General features: G+C 45.2%; 1 protein-coding gene across 1 annotated transcript in view; it reads right to left on the reverse strand.

The window, feature by feature from the left end:
- wwc3 (WWC family member 3) overlaps positions 1-21,162 on the reverse strand; it is a 39,002-nt gene that overhangs the window by 5,293 nt on the left and 12,547 nt on the right. Inside the window, exons 2-16 of the mRNA XM_083969460.1 lie at positions 19,456-19,565; positions 19,086-19,286; positions 18,650-18,726; positions 16,192-16,271; positions 13,076-13,205; positions 11,564-11,713; positions 10,181-10,254; positions 7,067-7,315; positions 5,426-5,515; positions 4,752-5,332; positions 3,946-4,066; positions 3,141-3,221; positions 2,968-3,054; positions 1,214-1,409; positions 934-1,104 (exon numbers count right to left, since the gene is read on the reverse strand). Of these exons, the coding sequence (XP_083825586.1) occupies positions 934-1,104; positions 1,214-1,409; positions 2,968-3,054; positions 3,141-3,221; positions 3,946-4,066; positions 4,752-5,332; positions 5,426-5,515; positions 7,067-7,315; positions 10,181-10,254; positions 11,564-11,713; positions 13,076-13,205; positions 16,192-16,271; positions 18,650-18,726; positions 19,086-19,286; positions 19,456-19,565 (2,398 nt within the window). The remainder of the gene's footprint in view (positions 1-933; positions 1,105-1,213; positions 1,410-2,967; positions 3,055-3,140; positions 3,222-3,945; positions 4,067-4,751; positions 5,333-5,425; positions 5,516-7,066; positions 7,316-10,180; positions 10,255-11,563; positions 11,714-13,075; positions 13,206-16,191; positions 16,272-18,649; positions 18,727-19,085; positions 19,287-19,455; positions 19,566-21,162) is intronic.

A 21,162-nucleotide genomic window follows, 5' to 3' on the forward strand; every position in this document is an offset into this window, starting at 1 on the left:
GGTGTGTGACGTTTTCCCTCAGCTCTGTTAGACGGGGTGTTTGAAGCATAGCAGTTAAGTTAAAACCGATCATTTCTTGTGGTTTGCTGTATGTGTGCTGTCTGCAGGAGAGGGTACCACGCCCCTTATTATTGTTGAGCTACAGCTGCACTTCTTTAAAGCATTTTGTTTTAGTCTGATTTATATTTTTCTTTTCATTGTTGTTGTGATTGAAAAATGACCAAAAATACTCGGGCGGCCCTTTGCTGCATGTCATTCCCCCTCTCTCTGCTTCCCCATTTCCTGTCTGCCTCTACTACGCTATCAGTTAAAGGCAAAAAAGCCTGTAAGCCATGTAAAAAAACAAACAAAACACTTTTTTTAATGAGTTGAAATTACAGATCTAAAATTCTTTCTCAACACATAAAGTTTACATTTGTGTTAGTGAGCACTTTTCCTTTTCCACCATCATCCGTCCATCTGACAGGTTTGGAGCCAAGATGCATATTTTACTACATGATTGTCCTACAACTCAGTTCTGGGCTGTCACAATAAAAGGCCACATTAAGTCTGTAGTTTTATTTTGAAAGAAGTCCTGAACTGTGTGACTTTCACTAAAAAATGCTGCCACACACAGATCCAGAGCACCACAAACAAATCAGTGGGTGACTCAGTGCGTGACTCTGGTTAGGTCGACTGTGTAAGAGCTGGGATGTTTTAGGTTTCCAGGTATCACATGATGTAATGGAGCCGATGAATAGTGAAGATCTTAGATGTTATTGCACCTCCTGGAAAATGGGAGTGATGCATTTGTATTTTGGTATTTCTCTGGAAAGTTCACTGTTACTTCACTCTGCAGTTATTTCCTGATCTATTATGTGTATGTATGTGTGTGTGTGTGTGTGTGTGTGTGTGTGTGTGTGTGTGTGTGTGTGTGTGTGTGTGTGTGGTTACCATGACTCTGGGCCTCTGCTCATCTTCCTGCCCGTCATGGTGTCTTCGGTGGCTGAGGGTTTTCTGTTCGGGCCGCGGCACCTCTGTCCCGCTCAACATCTGGACTCGTAGCCAGTGGTAAACCATGTCGGCGCTGCCCTCGCAGTCCGCCAGGCTCACCTGGGCCGTACCCTGCAGAAGACACAGACAACCTCATGATTTCCTTCTAGATGAATAAAGCCTGAGCTGCTGCGGCTTCGCTCTCCCTCTGAGGCGGCAGCGTTGGGGCGGTGGGACCCACCAGTAGCTCCTCCTGAGCCTGAGGTCCCAGCGAGCAGACGGACAGCTGCAGGGCGCACACCGCCAGGGCGTTTGCGGGGACAGGAATGCGGAAGCCTTCGTTGAAACTCATCTGGGGCTGCGGCTCCAACGCCGTACAACAGTAAAACGCACAGGCCCTGCCGGCGTCCAGTGGAATCAAGTGCACCTTCACGTACCTGAGAGTGAACACAACAGTCATCACAACACTGGTCACAGTCTGCACTCAACATCCTGCTCTTCATCTATACAAGGGGTGTGTCATTAGTTGCTGGTGCTTTATCTCCATGCAGCTACATGGTTTATGTCAGTGGTTCTCAACCTGGGGTCCGTGGACCCCTAGTGGTCCGTGAAAATAAAATATCTTTTAAAAAAGATCCTATGACATTTATAGAAATGGCATCATTTTATTAAAATGTGACCGAGACCTTTGTCTACTTAAACTACAGAGGGGAAAATGAATAAACATCCTGTTCTGTTACATATTTCTGCAAACTGCATAACTACTGTATGCTGTTGTGTTATATTAGGCCAAGAAGTGCATTAGTATGATTTTTTGTTCTGGAAGTTACAACTGAAAGCTCATATATACACTATCATATAGTGAATAAGCGCCATAATGCAATTTAAAATGCAGTTTCTGCTGTTTCTATCAAATTGCACCTCCACCCCCCAGATTGGATGGGGGGGTCCTCAGGGTCGATTAAAAATATGCAGGGGGTCCAGGATCACAAAAAGGATGAGAACCACTCACCTCCACTCAATGTTTGAGCACACAGCAGATAAGTAATATGGTAATAGTGATTTCCATCGTGTTCAGGCTGTCATAGGTTAGTCTTTTATTTTGTCTAAGTGCTGTTAAACTGTGACAGTGTGAAGTAGAGGTTTACTCTCAGTTTGGCCTCCACAGTAGAGGAGCAGGCAGATAGATTTACTGTAACACTCTATTATAGGACCATTTGCCATTGGAAACCTGATAAATTCTCTTCATCCAGATTTTTAATCTAGGCTAAAGACTAGGGCTGACCCAAAAAAAACGAAGCTTCAAAGCTTCGTTCGTTGCCACGGTAATCGATCATGAAATCCGTGATCGTTTGTTTTGTTTTTTTTCCTCCTTTTTTCCTTTTTGACACTGGTTCTCATCGGCAGTTGTTACATTAAAATGAGTAGGCTACTTGGCATCCTGGAAACCTGCCTGATTTTGGAGATATGCAGTGTTTGATTGCCATTACTTTCATTATTTCCGCTACGATCGCGCACCCCCCCCCCCCCCCCCCCCCAGACATTACGATCGCGCACCCCCTGGCCGTCGAAGCTTCGATTTTGATCGATTTTATGTCCGCGAATATTCGATTATCAAAATATGATAATCGGGACAGCCCTACTAAAGACACATTTTATTCACTAGCCTTTTAGTCCATGTTTAAACATCTTTTACTTGCTTTATTCATTTTAATTTAAAAAAAGCTAACAGCTTCAGCTGTTCATCTGTAGAGAGTGGTATGGATCCTGTAAGCTCAGGTCTCAGACGCTGCCTGAACAAGGCAAGGGCAAGGCAAGGTGATTTTATTTGTATAGCCCGTTTTTACAAACAGTTTGTCTCAAAGGGCTTTACATGGCATCATAACAACATCCTCTGTCCTTAGACCCTCACATCCACTGAGGGAAAACTCCATAGAAAACCCTTAACAGGGAAAAATTGGAGAAACCTCAGGGTGAGCAACAGAGCATACTCACACTTTGTAACCGTCTCTCACGATGGACCTGTTTAGATTCTTGAGCTGCAGCAGGTGCAGCCTCAGAGACTGAGAGTTGGACTCCCACCTGTGCAGCAGAAAGGACATGGTTGTCAGACGCCGGCAGGACTGAGCCTGCCGCCCATTTACACCGTCCACCAGCAGTTTACTCACAGCAGTCCCAGCTGGATCTGAGTGGGCTCGCTCACAGACGTCAGCTCTTTGATGTACGACATCTCCTCAGACTCCTCTGCCCTGTTGGAGGAGCAGACACACAGACGCTGCTTCAATCATCTCAACATATTTGCACATATTCCAGTCACGCAACAGTGTGGTGTAGAAACAGGTCTGTGCAGCTGTGATCAAAGTCTTTTCTAACCTGTCTGCATACACTGACACAAACCATGTTTCCATCCACACATTTGTATTCGCATTAAGCAATATGGAATTAAAAATGCCTTATGGAAAAAGTAAAATTTGATTTAATGTAATGAATATTGATAAAAAGTTAATACGGTCGATCTCATCGGATTTTCTATTGATCGATACAAAGTTAATGCGACAGATGCTGATGGAAACAGTTCTTTGCCGGATAATGAGAGTTTTATGTCAATTCTGCTACGTATTCCAGCTGTTTTGCGATTTTGTATAAAAAATTAATGGAAACACCTTCAATTGCAAGAAAACAATTCGATACAGCAATATGATCGCAAAACAGCACATGACGTCATTACGCACGGCTTTTTATTCGGTTTAAGGTCTGAGATGGAAACGCACTTAAGCCGGCATTATTCGCATTAATATTTTTATCGATCTTCAGATAATTCGATCGACAAGTGGATGGAGACATGGTTATAGTGTGATCAGGTCAATTACTGGGTAATTATTCTTATGGGTAGTTTCAATGTTTTTCTTTTGTCACTAGGTGGCACTGTTACACCTTAGTGATCTTTATTTCTATTGTGGATTTTTCTCTCACCTTCTACCCCAGGCCTCAAAGACCCCGCTGTCAGTGGCCAGAGCGTCCTCAGACACCCCCGCAGACACTCTCCTGGCCCTCCTGCCGCTTCTGTTGGCGCTGTTTCCTCTCAGAGTCACTCCTTCAAAAAAAAAAAACATCCAGTTAAAGGGATTGTTCACCCAAAATTGAAATTTTACTCATTATCTACTCACCCTCATGTCGACTAAGGGCTGGGAGAAGTTTCAGAGTTATCCGTGGCTTCTCTGAGTTACAGGGGGTCTCGGCGTAGCAGTGCATGTCCATATAACGGTTGCAAATGAATACCAACTGTCTTCGTAACAAAAAGACACACCAAAAAACATCCAAATACCTCCATAGTGCTCGTATGTAATGTCTGTCTTGAATTGAAGCCCCGAAAAGCGAAATTGCCTCGAAAAAAATTAAATAAGTCTATTTTTCAAGCTTGTTTGCAGCGGAAGCTCCTCTTCCTAGTTCATCCAAATTTGACGAACCGGGAAGAGGAGCTTCCGCTGCAAACAAGCTTGAAAAATTAGACAGGAATTATTTGGATGTTTTTTGGTGTGTCTTTTTGTTACTAAGACAGTTGGTATCCATTTGTAACCGTTATATGGACATGCACTGCTACGCCGAGACCCCCTGTAACTCAGAGAAGCCACGGAGGACTCTGAAACTTCTCCCAGCCCTTAGTCCACATGAGGGTGAGTAGATAATGAGTGAAATTTCAATTTTGGGTGAACTATCCCTTTAATCATGAGGCACTCCTCGCTACTTAGACCAGTGATCAGCTGTTGTCTTCAACTTGCCTGTGGAGGTGAACGCCCCCTGAGTGGCGCTCTCTCTGTGGCTCTTGTTGTCCAGTTGATGCGCGGCGGCGGCGGCGGCGGGGCCGACCGCGTCCTCGCCGCTCAGCAGCGCCGCGTGGGACACGGTCTGCGACTGCACCCGCAGCCCCTCCAGCAGGCCGCGGCCCGCCTGCTCCATGTACTCCTCCGTCATCTGGGTGAGGGGGCAGTCCTGCAGGGCCGAGTGGTAGGGCGTGTCCATGGGGGAGCTGGGCGGCGACAGGGAGGAGAGCGAGGAGCGGGAGGAGAGGGAGGCGAGGGACTGCGGGGTGTCGTGGGAGCGTTTGGTTTTGCTCTGGGTCAGGGGGTCGGGACTGAACATGGAGCAGTCTCTGGATACGGTCTCCGGGGGCAACAAGTAGCGGAGGTGGGAGTCCGGCGGCTCTCCCGCCCCCTCGTGACGGTCGTACTGGGGGAGACCGTAGATGTCGCTAAAGCTGATGGAGCTGAGCGAGCCCCGGCTGGACGCCAGCGAGCCCCTGCTGGAGGCCAGAGACCCCCGGCTGCTGCTGGACGACACCGTCAGAGAGCTGGCCGACAGGCTGGAGACAAACACAGGAGACAGAGACACGTGAGACAAGACTCATCTGCGGCGAGGATCAGGGAGGATCTTTAGGAATGAGCGGGTGGCGCACCTCTTCAGCTGGGAGTGAAGGTAGGTGGTGATGCGCGTCGCCTCCTCCAGCTGCCTCAGGAGAACGTTCCTCTTCTCCTGCTGCAGGATCCTGTCAGGAAAGTCACTTTAGAGGAGCAGAGCAGAGCAGCATGGTGTGTGTGTATGTGTGTGTGAGAGTGAGAGAGGTCTGTCCTTAAAGGGATAGTTCAACATTTTGGAAAATTGGCCCACTGCCATAATCCCTATAGGTTCATTACCCTTAATTGTCGGTGCAAACTATTTTTAGAACGGCGGAGCAGAGCTGCAAGCTGCTCAGAGCTACGCTACGGAGGCTAAAAGCGTTTTGGAGTTGTTGGATTGTGTATTTGATGAGTTTGATGAGGGAAACCGAAAAATTCCATTAGCCTCCGTAGCGTAGCTCTGAGCAGCTTGTGGCTCTGCTCTGCTGTTCTAAAAATAGTTCACACCGACAATTAAAGGTAATATACCTACTCATAACTATAGAGATTATGGCAATGGGCCAATTTGCCAAAATGTTGAACTATCCCTTTAACACAAAAAACAACAACAACAACCAGCCAGTGGCTCCACATCAGAGAGCGGAGGTTTTCATCTTCTATGATACAGTGAGTCATGAGGGCGCCCGCACTTCCCTCCAATTACACCAGCACAGCAGCTAAACTGGCAGATGCTCTGATAGTGAGCACACACTGAGACACCATGTGTCTTCACATGGAAGGAGAGGAATTCCATTGATGGGCTCATGTCACACACGTGCTGGGCTGAAACCGAACACTACGTCCTGCCTGAATACACTGATCTCTCTAATACACTGAAGGAAATTATCACTTTCAAGCTGCAACTATGTCATTGTGTGTTTAGTGTGTGTTCTGATTGTTTTCATATTATTTTCCAGTATAAACGCACCACACACTCAAACACTGACAGCTCACAGAGATTTATCACAACTACTGTACAGAGTCCGCCTGTTCAGGGTAATTGTTCATTATAATTTAGGTGATATCTGTCCAATGATGTTAGGTGAATCAAGTGCTAACTTAATTTGGACCTGGTTTACAATGGTAAATTGCAGCCAGCACCAAAAAGATATTTGTTCACCTAGAGGCCCAGTCACGGTACGGGGGTCACGGTTCGGTGCACACAGTCATACCACCAATATGTCTGAGTGAATATTACATTTTTAAAAAGTCCTCACTCCAATCTAGGTGGCGGTAATGAGCCTAAAAGCTGCCAGCAAACTGTCATAACAGACGAAGAAGAGAAGTGATGAGAGTGTTGCCCAATTCCAATCCGACCCCTCACAGTGTTTTTCAACCCTGGGGTTGGGACCCCACGTGGGGTCGCTTGGAATTCAAATGGGGTCACCTGAAATGTCTGGTAATTGATTAAATAAAATTAATGATAAAATAATATTTTAATATTAATTAATTATTTATATATTTTTTTTTATTTGGATTAAAACACCACACACAATCTTAAACAACTGTATTCTATACTTGCACTTTCTCGAATATAAATCGAGTTCAAATAAAATGCAGCATATAAAAATATCTGAGCTGGCGCATCCTGATTGATGGCGTACCGTTACACCCCTACCAGTTTCTAAATCCAAAATCACTGAATTAGTCTCCATCCTCACCTCTGATTGGCCCCCTGGCTCTGGGAGCTCTGGGCCCTCTGCACCTCCTCCTCCAACCTGGAGCGCTCCTCCTCCAGCTGCAGGAGCGTCTCCGGGGGGTGCTGCTGCTTGCTGACCAGGATGAGCTCCTGCAGCAGGGCCTCCTTCTCGCGCAGGAGCTGCAGGAAGTCCCGGTCGCGGTCCGCCTCGGCCCGGCCCGACCAGCTCTCACTGTCCAGCTGTGCTAGCTGATGCTGGATGCTCTGCACCCTGAGGAGCAGAGGGGAGGGTTCAGTGTCACACAGGAAGGCTCTGCTGCTCATTTCTATGGCACTCACCTGGGTTTGAGTATTTAAAAGTCATATTGTGTACACAGATATAATACATACTACTAATACTAATAGATAGATATCACAGAGATAGAGAAGTGGAAGGTGATCAGTCTAACCTTCCAAAGCAACATCACCACCAATAAAATGGTGGTGACAGGTTAAATATCTTGCAGCCTGTACTGTGGCAAAATCTGAGGGGTTTTCTCTGCCATTATCAGAATCAATGATGAGAAGAATAACTCGCTCAGGAATTATTGATTTGGGTATTACTGCCCCCTTCAGTCCAGTTGATGCTCAGCCACTAAATACCTCATCTCTGTATGAGCCTGAGAGTGAACAGTCTGATCCACTGTCTGAACTAAACTTGACTAATGATTTAAGACTTCACCTAGGAAAAACCCAGAGAGAAAAATGGGGACAGGAGTAATTTGTTGGCATTCCTGGTTGTGTTATTGAAAAACACTAAAAGTGAAGCAGTCATGTCAAGATCAAGATCAATATTAAAGGAGATATATTATGCCCCCTTTCCACAAATTAAAATAGTTCCCAGGTCTCTTAAAGACATGTCTGTGACATGCTTCGGTCAAAATACCCCAAGGATGAAACATCACAGCTCTTTTCATCCTCTCAAAACAGCCCTGTTCAGAACGGCTGGTTTCAGTGCCTGTCCCTTTAAATGCAAATGAGCCACTGTTGCTCCGCCCCTTCTACCATTACCAGGTAGGGGTGTTATGCAAATTCGAAAACTAGTTACATCACTGGAAGACAACTGAGGGAACAGCTCATAAAACCACATGGATTTCAACCAAGGGAGGGTTAGGGTTAATTTCTTTGTCAATTGACCTAAATATATGTTAAAGAGCCTTCAAAAAGTGATATTTCCATAATATGTCCCCTTAAAGATCGGGTATCGGCCCAGATATTGACTAAATACCTAGATCGGGTATCATATAATGGGGCTGAGCCATGACGGCGATCGATTCACTTCAATTCTATGTTTGTGACTCGTGCTACATCACTTGTCAGCAGCACACGCAGCATGTCGGGAGACAACACACACAACAACAACGTTTTACAAAGTTAGCAAAGTCACATTAAAGTCAGGGCTGATGCCTTCACTGTCTTCCACATAGCAAGGTAAACAGTTTATTAACTGAACAGTGGTATCGGATTATTATCGGGTATCGGCATTAGGATCCCTAATCTGGACCAGGGATCTGAGGATGGTTTCTAGAAGGAGCTGAATTAAACAGAACATATTATATTTGTATAATTATATATTATATCATAATAGATACTTCTGTATGAAAATGGTTTACTAGTATCTTTAATGAACATGTAGGAGCCTTGAAGGCATCTTTACCCATCAACACAACAGGAGTGTCTCTATACCTGGGACTCAATCAGTTCAACTCTGATCTGTGGGAGCTCCACACCAGCATCAGTATAAACTGTATATTTCCACATAAACAAATTATTGGCATCAATATTTAACATACCAATGTTTGTTATAAGAATTTAAATGATTTTAGAACCTGAGGTCAAAGGAACACAACATTTAGATTGGACTGATATCACCCTCACAGTTGGAGCATCAATAAGTGAATTAACATGTTTCCTGAAATGAAACTGGCTCTTTAGATAATCATTCTTAGATGGATGATCATCATTTTGGTGTGTGCTTCTTCAATGTCACGGCAACACAACTCCATCCATCCATCCTCACACCTACCAGTAATTTAGAGTCACAGATCAACCTAATGTGCATGTCTTTGGACTGTGGGAGGAGGTCGGAGAACAACGGAGAACAAACACAACTGCACCATCAACTGGAACTGACCCACAAGGAATTTCTTAGTGCAGGTGAGGTCCAGACTTACAGTACATACGCAAATGTTACATGTTGTGTCCAACACCTCGTGTTTGAGTCAAACAAACAGTTATTGCTGCGACCATGATGACGGCAGGCGGAGGAGTAATTTCTACCTGAGCTACCTGCTGCATCAGGTGTGTGTGTGTGTGTCACCGAGACATTGACACACACAGAGTTAAGTAGGATCTCAGAGAGCAAAATAACTGTGTTTATGTGTGCTGGATTTCAGACAGAGTGACTCAGTGACAGAGCATGCAAGTTTCCACAGGTCTCTCTCCCTCTCTCTCACCCTCCCTCCCTCCCTCCCTCCCTCCCTGATGTCATGGTTGGCATCGCTGCTGCTGGGTCACCACAGCAACATGAATCCTGTAAAAAAAAAAAAAGGAGCCGGCGTAATAACACGGTCACTAAAACGCTGCTGCAGCTCTCATCACCCGACCTCCTGACGCGCGGCACCGTACCTGCGCCCAACTCACAATTACCGCACATCGGCGCTCGGCTCGGTGTCGATTCTGCAAAAAACATATAATTCAGCCGTGGCGCTATAGGTGGAGCTGCTGGGGTATATATATATATTTAACCAAACGGTGTGTGTGTGTACATTAAAACCGCCTCATGGAGCGGCTGGGAGAGAGTGCGCGCCGAGCCAGGCGGTGGGCCGGCCTCAGTGGGGCTGCGCACACAAAGGCAGCACACAGTCAGCAGCAGCGTGGCCAGGCAAGAATGTGACCACCCAGCTCATTCCGCTGGCCAGACAGCGCTCGGCAGCCACGGCCACCAGGCACAAATACTATTCATAACGCGCCCTCCCACTGGAGGACGCGCAACGCTGAGGAGCTAGAGAGAGGGGGGGGGGCTGTGAGTCAGTGCTGCATGGCTGTGTCTCATAGTACTACGGCTGATAAACAACACGCTGCCGGGGACACTTACTTTTTCTTGGCTTCCTCGTACTGCCAGTTGAGTTTCACTTTGTCCACCAGATGCAGTGAATCTTGAGAACCGTACTAGATGGAGAGAGAAATGAAAGAGGGGGGGGGGGGGGGGGGGGGCTGTTAGGTTACAGCAGTTTACGTCACACATAGTTCTGCAGAGATGGATTACAGGAATGAGTTGATGGTAATATCAACGGTTAGTCATTGCACATGCATGCAGGGAGTACAGGGAGCTTCCTGGAGTTTATCTAGTCAGCATTTGAGCAACTCATCATTCTTTCAGGGCAGTGGTCACAAGTATACCCCCCTCCCCACACACACACACACACACACACACACACAACATCCCACATCACACCCAGGTGAGTCAGCTGTGTGCCAAAAGCTGAGCTCTGAATTTGAGCCTGTTGTTTACATATTAAGTTGTCTCTTATAAAGGTTTGGTGAACTAGCTGAGAGCAGCTCCAGTTTGATGTTTAGACCACCGTCACTGGATGAGTGAGATACTGACGAAAACTTAAACACGTTGACTCTCGGACAACTTCTGATGTTTCACCAAGTGCCGTTTTAATGTAATATCTACTAGTGTTCTTCTTTTGCACCCACTACATTGAACATAATCTAAAAACTTAACTTTTGTATCCGCCTTATTTGCATTATAATAATAATAATAATAATAATAATTGAGTTATAATAATAATAATAATAATAATAATAATAATAATAATAATAATAATAATAATAATAATAATAATAATAATACATTTTATTTGTAAGCATTTTTACAAATGCTCAAAGTACAGTTAAGTCAGAATACAATAAATAAAACTCTAAACCAGCATTAAACACACAAACGTAAGGGGAACTATGCTAGTCCGGTCACTTTTCTTCTGTTTTGCTAACCCTCCTCTCGGCTATGTGCATTTGTTTTTAACTAGGAATCCATGGAATGGTGGATAATGTTATTTATCATACACATGTTACAATGTGTTTGTGTAGTCTTATCTGTCATAAACAAGAGATTACGGGTTACGGGGTGTGTTTGTGTCTGGGACACCGGGTCAGAGGCTCTGATCTTACAAGGTTGGTTTTCAGCCAAGAGACGCTAGGTGGAAGGTAAAGAGCATAGCAAAATGTAGCATAGTTAAGATAGAAATCTTGCATAGTTCCTCTTTAAAAGCTGATTCAAAAAGGTGGGTTTTCAAGAATGGTTTTGAATGTTGGGATGGGTTTGGGGAGTGAGTTCCAGAGAGAGGGGGGCAGCATTTAGTTATAAGGCTAATTGAGGTTCAGGTCTCTGAACTCAGTCCCCACTTCCTCTGATTCATCCTCACAAACCCTGTTCTGGAGGGAGTCAGGGAGGAGAACCACCGTCTCTTACCTCTCCCATGATGTCAGTCTGACAGCCGGTGTCACAGTACTGCTGCAAACTGCACGAGTCAGCCGCAGTCCCAGTGCTGTTGGCTACCTCGCTGACCGAGTCGCCGATGGACAGGCTGCTGTGGAAGTGCACCGTCAGCTTGGCCAGGGTCTGTGAAACAAAACACTCATTAACAATATGAAGGGAACACTGACCATAAGAATAATCTTTATTTATTTTTTAAGTTTTGTTCGGGCCTTTCTTTTGACAGGACAGCTGGAAATAGACGGGAAATGGGGAGAGAGAGAGAGTGGGAAGGACACATAGCAAAGGGCCACCGGGTGGAATCGAACCCGGGGCTACTGCAGAGAGGACTATGGCCTCTGTGTATGTGTCGCCTGCTCCATCAAGTGAGTTCCCAAAGAATAATAATTTTAATCCTTTAAAGGGACTACGAGGAGTTTTGGAAAGCGAAGTGTTTCACACTACATTTCCCATGAGTTTTTATGTTGGTGTCTGTATGTTTAACTGAGCCCAAACTGATGACAATTTTCTGTCCTTGTGACAGACAATAAAGTTTTTTTAATTGAATTGAATTGAATTGAATTGAGCCTCTGCGCGCACGGTGAAATTCTTAGACCTTAGACGGAGGAAAGCTAAAACATTTGCCAAGAATGTTTTCATTCATCAAGAATAAATCGGAGGTTGGAAGACGATCAGATACCGTCGTAGTTCCGACCATAAACGGCGATCCGGCAGCGTTATTCCCATGACCCGCCGGGCAGCGTCTAGGAAACCGAAACTAGGAAATGCTGGGCGAGTCGACCACTAAATAATATCAAAATAACTAAGACAAAACAATATATTTATCGAAATTGGACCCATTAACAAGTGTGGGATTCATCCACATTAATATGAGACTCTTTTATAACCAAAAGCAAACTCCTCAGGGTCTCTTTAACAACCACTGGACGGGCCAGTGGGTGTTAAGGGGTTAATATACATTTAGTGTGAGGCTGCATGTCATCCCCCTTCTCTCTGCCTCCCAATTTCCTCTCTCTCTACTACAGTACTACACTATTGTTTAAAGGCAAAAGCCAAAAAATATTTGAAAAAAACCCCAAACAAAACAGAAATCTAGTCATAAATTTAACAGTTAAATAACAACAGCTGTTTTTCAAGGCGGGTTTATAATTGTTACGCGATCTAAAAATGTGTCATTTGCCTCCAGTAATATAATCATAAACACTCTGTGACATTTGCCAGGAAATGCTTCAGCAGATGTGTCCTGACAACCAGACTGAATCACCGTCTATTATTCATCTCTTATTGCTCCATCGTATCCGTGCTGACAAAGTCGGAGAAGCGGTCGGTGATTCAAATGTCTGGAAATGCGCTTTAAAAAGACAATGATGATGAGACGCAGCCCATCAGTGGAGGTGAACAGACACTAGGGGTCAGCAGAGAATATTGGACAGGGGGGGGGGGGGGGGGGGGGGGGGGAGGTTAGAGGATAGGAGTGGACGGAGCTACCTGGATGAGGTCCTGCCTCTCCTTCTCGCCCGTGCTGATGGCCTTCTTGATGCTGCGCAGCTCGTTGAAGATGGCCTGAGCCTCGTCCAGCTTGTAGTTGGTCTGGCTGCAGGACATCTTCCTGTCGATCCTGTGGCACAAACACACACACATTCAGATTTCTGCTCTGACACCAAGTGATAGATTTCTCCTTTCTTTTTCTTCACCGTGTTTCTCTTTAAGTTGGAATAACGTTTTATTCTTTTTTATTGTTAACAATAAAATGTACGGTTCCTGTTTAATGAGGCAGTTTCCACTTAAAAACAAAAGAATGTAGGATACTGAGGAGGTCAGTCTGTGCTACAATGTATTGGTAGATATGTGAGTGAGCTCAAATATTTTATATATATATATATATATAATATATATAATATTTTATCACGTAACTAGTGCAGATATGTTCAGCTAAGTTCACCTGTCCACTGATTCAGCCCCCCAAAAGATCTGACAAGTTTGGTAAGCTGCGGAGCAGAATATACACTGACATGTTGAAAAGTTACCGACTTATTTTTGCTATAAGTTCAGGGGGAAAAACAAGACGTTCACTCAGACGATTAGAGCAGCAGGTTTAACAAACTAACAGTGGAGTTTTCAGGTCCAGATCGGAGAGTGGAGATATTAGTACGTTCACTCTGAGATAGATAGAATAAAATGTGTGACATTAATGCCTGTTTCTTCGGTATAGTTCATTCATTCATCATCAAATGACGTTGAGTGTCGACTTTGTGAATGAGGAAGTGAAACAACGTGTCAGGAGGAGGCACAGGTTCGAAGAAAGGCTGCCAAGCGCTACATTATCAAATGGATCATGAGTTAAACTGATTTGAGTTTTAGTCAGTTCAGGGTTAACACAGTCAGAATTTCACTTTCTGGACTTGGATACAATCTGTACAACCAGGTCAAGTTGGCAGAACTTTAACTAAAGACCGATTCCCTCACTCTGCACTGGTCACAGGCTGCAGCTTCACCCTGTGGTCTGAAACTCATCTGAGAGAGTTAGTGTTTTTTGTTTTGTTTTTTGGTTGAAAATAATTATCAGATGAACATCTGATGCATTTTTGTGTGAGGTAATAAAAACAGTTTTTTTTTTAGATTGTGGTCACTTATGAAATCCTGAAACTGCATGTGATGGTCCAGAGTAAATGCTCATCTTTGTTTCCACATGCTGCGTTACGGCGTCAGGCTTTAAAGCGCTGCGTTCAAAGGCTCCTTCGTCTGGAGGTGAAACCCCGATGGCGGATTCTCAGAGAACTCCGTCTAGACCGAGTCGATTAAAGTGTCTGTAGATTATGAAATAAGGAAACTAATGGAATTGACAAAGGCAGATTCTACTGCTGCTGTGAAGTGTCTCTGCCCTCGGTGTGTGTGTGTGTGAGGAGGGGGTTTGGTTGGGTGCTGGAGGACTGAGGCCTGGTGCCTCCCTCCATCACTGGGCCCTGGCACGTGGCCCCCACTCTCACCACAGCCCGCTTCCTTCACTCCCCTTCAACAGCAGGTACTGTTCATCCACCCGACCCTGCCTCTTCCTCTCAAAACAAGCCCTGCTTTGTTCCCCCTGCCCCATTGGCAGGGCCTGGGAGTTTATATGCTTAGCAAAAAAAAAAAAAAAAAAAAAAAGGTACTACCCACCCCTCAGTGCCTGGCTGAACCCCCCCACCCCCACACCCTAGGTACTGTAGAGTAGCTCATATGCCTTTCTCTGCTTCTTAACAATCTGTTTACATCCATTAGGGCCTTAATGTTTCTGTGGAAATGAGGCGGGGTGTGTGGAAGCAGAGTGTCTGTGCCATGTCTGAAAATTTGAGAAAGTTTTTAGAGATAAGGTGGAGAGCAGATGAGAGGGGAAGATACTCCACACACACACACACACAGCACTGTCCGCGCATTAACTCCCTGAATTCCTCTTGCGGAGGAGCCGGTGATCGGCGCGGGGGGATTTCTGCATCACAAACAGTTTGTTTGCTCTATCTGATGTGTCACGGCGACGGCGCTATACTGCTGTCAGCAGCTGAGACCGAAAACAACAACTGTAGGATGAGGATCCCTCCTGGCCTCAACCCCACTGGGCAAAAACCAACCCAGAAGAAACAATGGGACACACACACGCGCACACACACAAACAAACAAAAGGCACAAACACGACGAATGCAAATGCGTGCGCGCACACATGCAAACTCTCAAGAGGAGGATGCGTCCATGTTTTCTGCAAGCTGTGTATTCTCCTGGCTATTCTGGGAATCACTCGAGTTGTGTATTATCTAAGAGATAAGAGACTCTTTGCCAGGACTCAGGAAGTGCAGAGGAATTTGCTGCCAGATATCTCTGTGTTTTTGGAACTGTTCTCAAGCCCACCCCCCCCCTCTCTCCTCCCCTCCTCCCACCCCGCCCCCCCTCCCCTCTCCATGGAGCAACTTCCTCTCCAGGCTGAGCCTTGGCTCCCTGCACTCCACTGGTGCATCCTCTTCCTGAGGTGGAGTCCCCTATTCCATCAAAAAACTCCCTCCATTTGCCTTTTCTCAAACACTCTCTTTTTTTTTTTTCCCCCTCCGAGAGGTGGAGCTTCTATTTCTAACATGAAATTTGGAACCGCTGTGAAATGTTCCCAGCACAGAAGGACGCTGTGTGTGTGTGTGTGTTTAAATACCAACACAAACTAAAGGAAAATGGAAAACTGCCTCTAAGCAAAAACTAAAGAAAAGTGTCTCCTGGTTATTCTTTGAAAATCCTCTCCATTTGTACGAGCCAAGAGGTTTGTGAGCGTGTCATGTGTGAAGTCACCTGAATAATATCACATAATGAAAATAAACTATTTGTCAATGTGAAACAGTGGAATCAAGAGGAGATACGTCAGACAGATAAACGTAAAGGAGAGGAACACAGGAGAGGTGTGAAAGAAGAAACAGACAGACAGTTGAAGCTGGAGATAGAAGACGAGACCCAACACAGAGAGGGCGAGGGAATGGAGAGGGGAAAAGGCCGCTGGGTGGGCCGAGGGGGGGGGGGGGTCGTAGGAAGGAGAAGGGTGGCCGCGGGAGGAAGGGTGGGCCTGGGACACGCGGAGGCAGAGGAACACTCACTCCTGCAGGGTCTCCACTCCCATTTCCTTATACTGCAGCTCCTGCTTCACCTGGGCCAGCTCCTGCTTCAGTCTGGAGAGCTGCGGGGACACAAGGCCGGGCACCGGGTTAGCGCCGCACACAATGGGCTTCTCTCACCACCGGCACCGCTCAGAACTGCTTAGTCATGACTATTCACACACACAGGAATGCTGGGCCGTGTTTATACAGAGATGTACGTACGCAGCGGGTCTCACACCGCCGCCTCTCTAGTCCTGACGACGATTCTGATACTGACATTTATCTGCTGCTCACGTAGGATGAGACACCGTGACCTCCAAAGCTTTTAGAGGATTGTGTACATTTAAAAAAGGCATGGCCAGTGTTCAATGTTGCCCTAGAGAGACTTTAAAGGGGGCAACTTGTTTCACACAATAAGTTCAGTTTGCTCATTATGGACTAGTTTTCAGCCTGAAATAGCTGTATAATGACTCCTATGTGTCTGAGGGAAACCACTCTGATGATGTCATCCTCTGCTGCTTCAGTGTTCATCCTTCACCTTTTATTTTTTCAATCCTTCCTTGTAAATCTGCAATCTGTTGCTGTGCTGTGCTTACATCATCATGTTGTGTGCTTGTTTCATAAAACCCAAAGCAAACTACAGCACACACATTTGTTTTATGTGTTTAAACGTTTTCGTCTAATTCTAATTTGTCATATTAATGGACATCAGATGGTTTAGGTGATGTGTGATTCGACATGATGTGATGTGTGAGTGGACACCACATGAATGTCAACATGCTAACAGGCTAACCAGCTATAAGCAACGCAAAGTGCAGCTGATGCTCTGAAACTGTGACCTGATGCTGAAGCTAGATTTAAGGTCAGTAGGGTCTGTCCTCTGAGGGCCATGAAGATCTCATTAAAGGGATACTTCACCCAAAATCAATCATTCACCAATTTTCTACTCACCGTCATGCCAAGGAAGGGATCGGATAACTTTCAGAGTTATCAAAACACTTTTGGAGTTCCAGGGGGGCAACGGATTTTCATATAATGGCAGTGGATAGAACTCACTTTTGAATCGTCCAAAACACACACTATGAAACATCCAGATACCTCCATACCGCTCGTCTGTACTGACCCAAGTGTCCTGAAGCGTCCACATGAAAAAGTTGTTCAGAAAAAATTAATGTGATCTCTGTTTTTATCCTTGTTGTAGCAGTAGCTCCCAGTTCGCAGGCTGTGCGAGATGCGTGAGATTTGCTGTGAGATGTTTTTCTGTGTTTACATCATACATCCAATGGTTTACAACGACGAACAAATATCTCGCGCATGCGCACAAACATCAACAGCTACTGGGAGCTACTGCTACAACAAGGCTAAAAACAGAGATCAAGTTATTTTTTTCTGAACAACTTTTTCATGTGGCGGCTTCAGGACACTTGGCTCAGTACAGACGAGCGGTATGGAGGTATCTGGATGTTTCATAGTGTGTGTTTTTGACGATTCAAAAGTGAGCTCTATCCGCCGCTATTATATGAAAATCTGTTGCCAGTCGGACCCCCCCTGGAACTCTAAAAGCGTTTTGATGACTTTGATGAAGATTTCCAAACCCTTCCTTGGCATGATGGTGAGTAGAAAATTGGTGCATTATTGATTTTGTGTGAAGTATCCCTTTAAATTTGATAACATAACACAACGGCTGATATTTTTATCTGGACCAGCGCTGTGAGGTGGCTCCATCACTCAGAGGGTCAGTGGTTCAATTCCCTCCTCCAGTCTCTCTTTCAAAGTGCCCTGGGCAGAATACTCAACCCCAAAGTGCTCCTGAATCACATATTGCTGAATCATGTGAAAATAAATCACTCTGAGTTTTGATTAAAAATATAATTCATATTTCAGCACTGAGTTTATCCATATCTATTCTATTTTTAAAAAGTTGCAGCCAAAGGTTCTGGATTTTTTGGTCATTTTCGATTCATTGTGCTGCTGTTTTGGCCAGGACACTCTTATAAGAAAGATTTTTCATCTCAAATAGACATTTTCCTTGCTAATAAAGTTATACAAATAAAATATGAATAACAGTATTACTTCCCATCATAAGATTAAAGGGGACAATTGAAGCATCCTGTGTCACACCCTGTTCACAAACACCATCTGTCTCCAGTTGTTGTTATAGCTCTAATAACTCTGATTGGTTCGAGTTCACACATTTCTACAGTCACATCAAGTCACAGCAGAACAACAGAGCAGGAAACACCCTCACCCTTATGACTGATCTCAGAGAAATGTCCATCTTGGCCATGTGAGTCAGTAACCTAGCCTCTGCCTGACCCTTTAATGATGATCTCATCCTCATCCTCTGGAGGCCCCGGGCCAGAGCCACAGTATCCTGTAGGGGCCACACCCTGGCCCCCTTTTCTGCCCAAAGAGCCCCTCACTGTTCTCCCATTGTTCTCCTCTGATAATGACTTACCCGCTCTCGTCTACAAGCTATTTCCACTTTTATTTGGTCAGGGTCGTATTTCGCGTTGGAGGATGAGCCGGAGAGCGCTGTGAACACAGGAAGAGAGAAGGGCAGAGGATCAGCAGTCGGTTTACAGGGATAACATGAAAGTTAACCTGATCTAGCGAGCGCTGCGGGGAGATCCAGTGTCGTCTCCCCGGTCTTTGCTGTTTGTAGACACCCAGTCCCCCCCCCCCCCCTGTTTAGCATTTTGTGTTTGACAGCTGGCTGGAGTCAGGAGGGCAAAGAGGGTGGGTGTGGTGGTTAAAGGGCAGGGTGGGGTTAACCAGGAGCCAGGATTTGGAAACTTTTCTATAGATCTGCACCCCCCCACTGCTTCCTGTAGGGATGTCTAGGCCCCAAAAGAGCAGGTGAGCTGAGGTGAGGTCAGATTAGTGTGGCTTACTGCTGGTGATGGAGCGGTTGTCCTCAGAGAGCTCGTGGAAGAGCAACATTTCCTGCTGAGCCAGCTCCAGACGCTGCTGCTTGACCAGGTACATCTCCTTCTTGGCTTTGAGGGCCTCCTGGGCCACCACAAGGTACTCCTTCAACATACGCTCCTGCTCCTGCCGCCATTGAGTCCGCGGATTCTCGATCTGGGTGGTCTCTGACAAGACAACGCGACAAAGATGAGACAGATGTGATAGTAAAGTCAAAGCTCTGGTGCGGTTTCTTGCGAGATGCTCGGTGCCGATATCCTCGGCGGCGGCTCCCTGTGGGGACAGCAGAGGGTCAGCGGTCCAGATGATGATACTGTATGGAAACAATGCACTCACTGTTGATGTGGTCGATGTAGTAAACTCCCACTTGCTGGTCGTAAACTTCCTCCCACCCGAGTGGCAGCTCATCTCCAACACAGTCGGCAAACGTCAGGGGTTTAGTGATCCTGGAATGATTGAAAATCCACTCAGTGCACAGAGGAAACACACACACACTCACCTTACTATCAGCTGGATAATTAACAACATCCTGCACTTTCTCTCTTCTGTTTCATCTTCAATCAAGCCCTCATCAATATCAATCAAAGATATTTCATTCATAAAAATACTGTCTGTCATGTAGGAAGAGAGCGTCCCATGACTGAGGAGAAAGACACAAAGTAAAGATTTGTTTTAAACAATATTCTCTGCCCAAACTTTCTCATTTCATGTGTCCAACAGCTGTTGTTCATATCCCAATTAGATCTTAAAGCAGTACTAAAGAACTTTCAGTTTTGGTTGAGTTTGGCGGCGCCTGTGGACCAAAGCGGTAGTGTTTTGCCTGAAGGAAGACTCCATTTCCCATGAACACTAGCGTGAAGCCCTGTAAATATCCTGCATTAAAATTAAAAGAAGACATCAAAACTAAGTTTCTGTTTCCAGTGGATCATTTCAAAGTGAAAACACAAACATAATCCATTGCTAAAGTGCTGTTTTGCCTGTTCCCTCCTTGTTGTGACTCGCAAAAGTGAAAGTGAAAGTAAAGTGAGAGCCGGGTTCCTACCATGCTCCTCAAAGCTGCTTAGTGCCAGAGAAAGAGATACAGACCCCCTCAGACCACAACAGAGGTGTCGTTCAACTTGTTGTAAGTCGATGTATCATCACAAAAGTTATGAAAATATTTTATGAAGGTTGAAAAGTTACTTAGTGCTGCTTTAATATTTTTATTAGTTAATATCATTGGCACACTGTATAAAAACCTCAAACTTAAAGCTGTTGCATAACCACAAACTAACAAATAAAGAAAGATCAAAAGAATTAAAAGATAAAGACAAAAACAATCATTTATCATAAAAAGAAAAAAAAATCCTGTAGATTCAACAGAACTTTGCTCTGAGACCAATCTCTGTTTGTGACCTCCAGATTTGTGAGCGTGCACAATTTTCAAGGTCACACACGAAGGTGTTGAGTGCAGCGCTCCACAGGGAAGGAGCTGGTCAGGCCAGGTGATGAGGAGGTCCAACCAAACCCAGCAGTTTCCTCTAACTCACATTTATCTGTTTTGACGGACCAACCTCAATTAGTTTGTCGTCCTACATAAACAAAGCAGCAGCCAAATGAAGTCATGGAGAAACAGAGAGTCAAACCGTGATGCAGCAAACTGGTAACAAGCCTCATGTTTTACCTTGGCAGAGCAGCAGTGGCCGTCTAAGCTACATTTAAATCACATACCTTAATGAATAAAAATATAAATTATATGGAAATATAATATTGCTCCATACTTTAAAGGGATATTTCAACATTTTGGCAAATTTGCCCATTGCAATAATCCCTGTAGTCTTAGGGGTAGGTTAGGCTCGTTACCTTTAATTGTCGGTGCAAGCTGTTTTTCGATCAGCGGGGTAGAGACGCAAGCTGCTCAGCTGACACTACAGAGGCATATGGTATTTCCGGCTTTCCCTCATCAAACTCATCAAATACACAATCCAACAACTCCAAAACGCTCTCAAATGGACAAATTGTGACCTGCACATTCACCACGCTATGAGATAATAATGGAATGTT

This window comes from Trachurus trachurus, assembly GCF_905171665.1.
Source record: "Trachurus trachurus genome assembly, chromosome: 4".
Taxonomy (NCBI): Eukaryota; Metazoa; Chordata; class Actinopteri; order Carangiformes; family Carangidae; genus Trachurus; species Trachurus trachurus.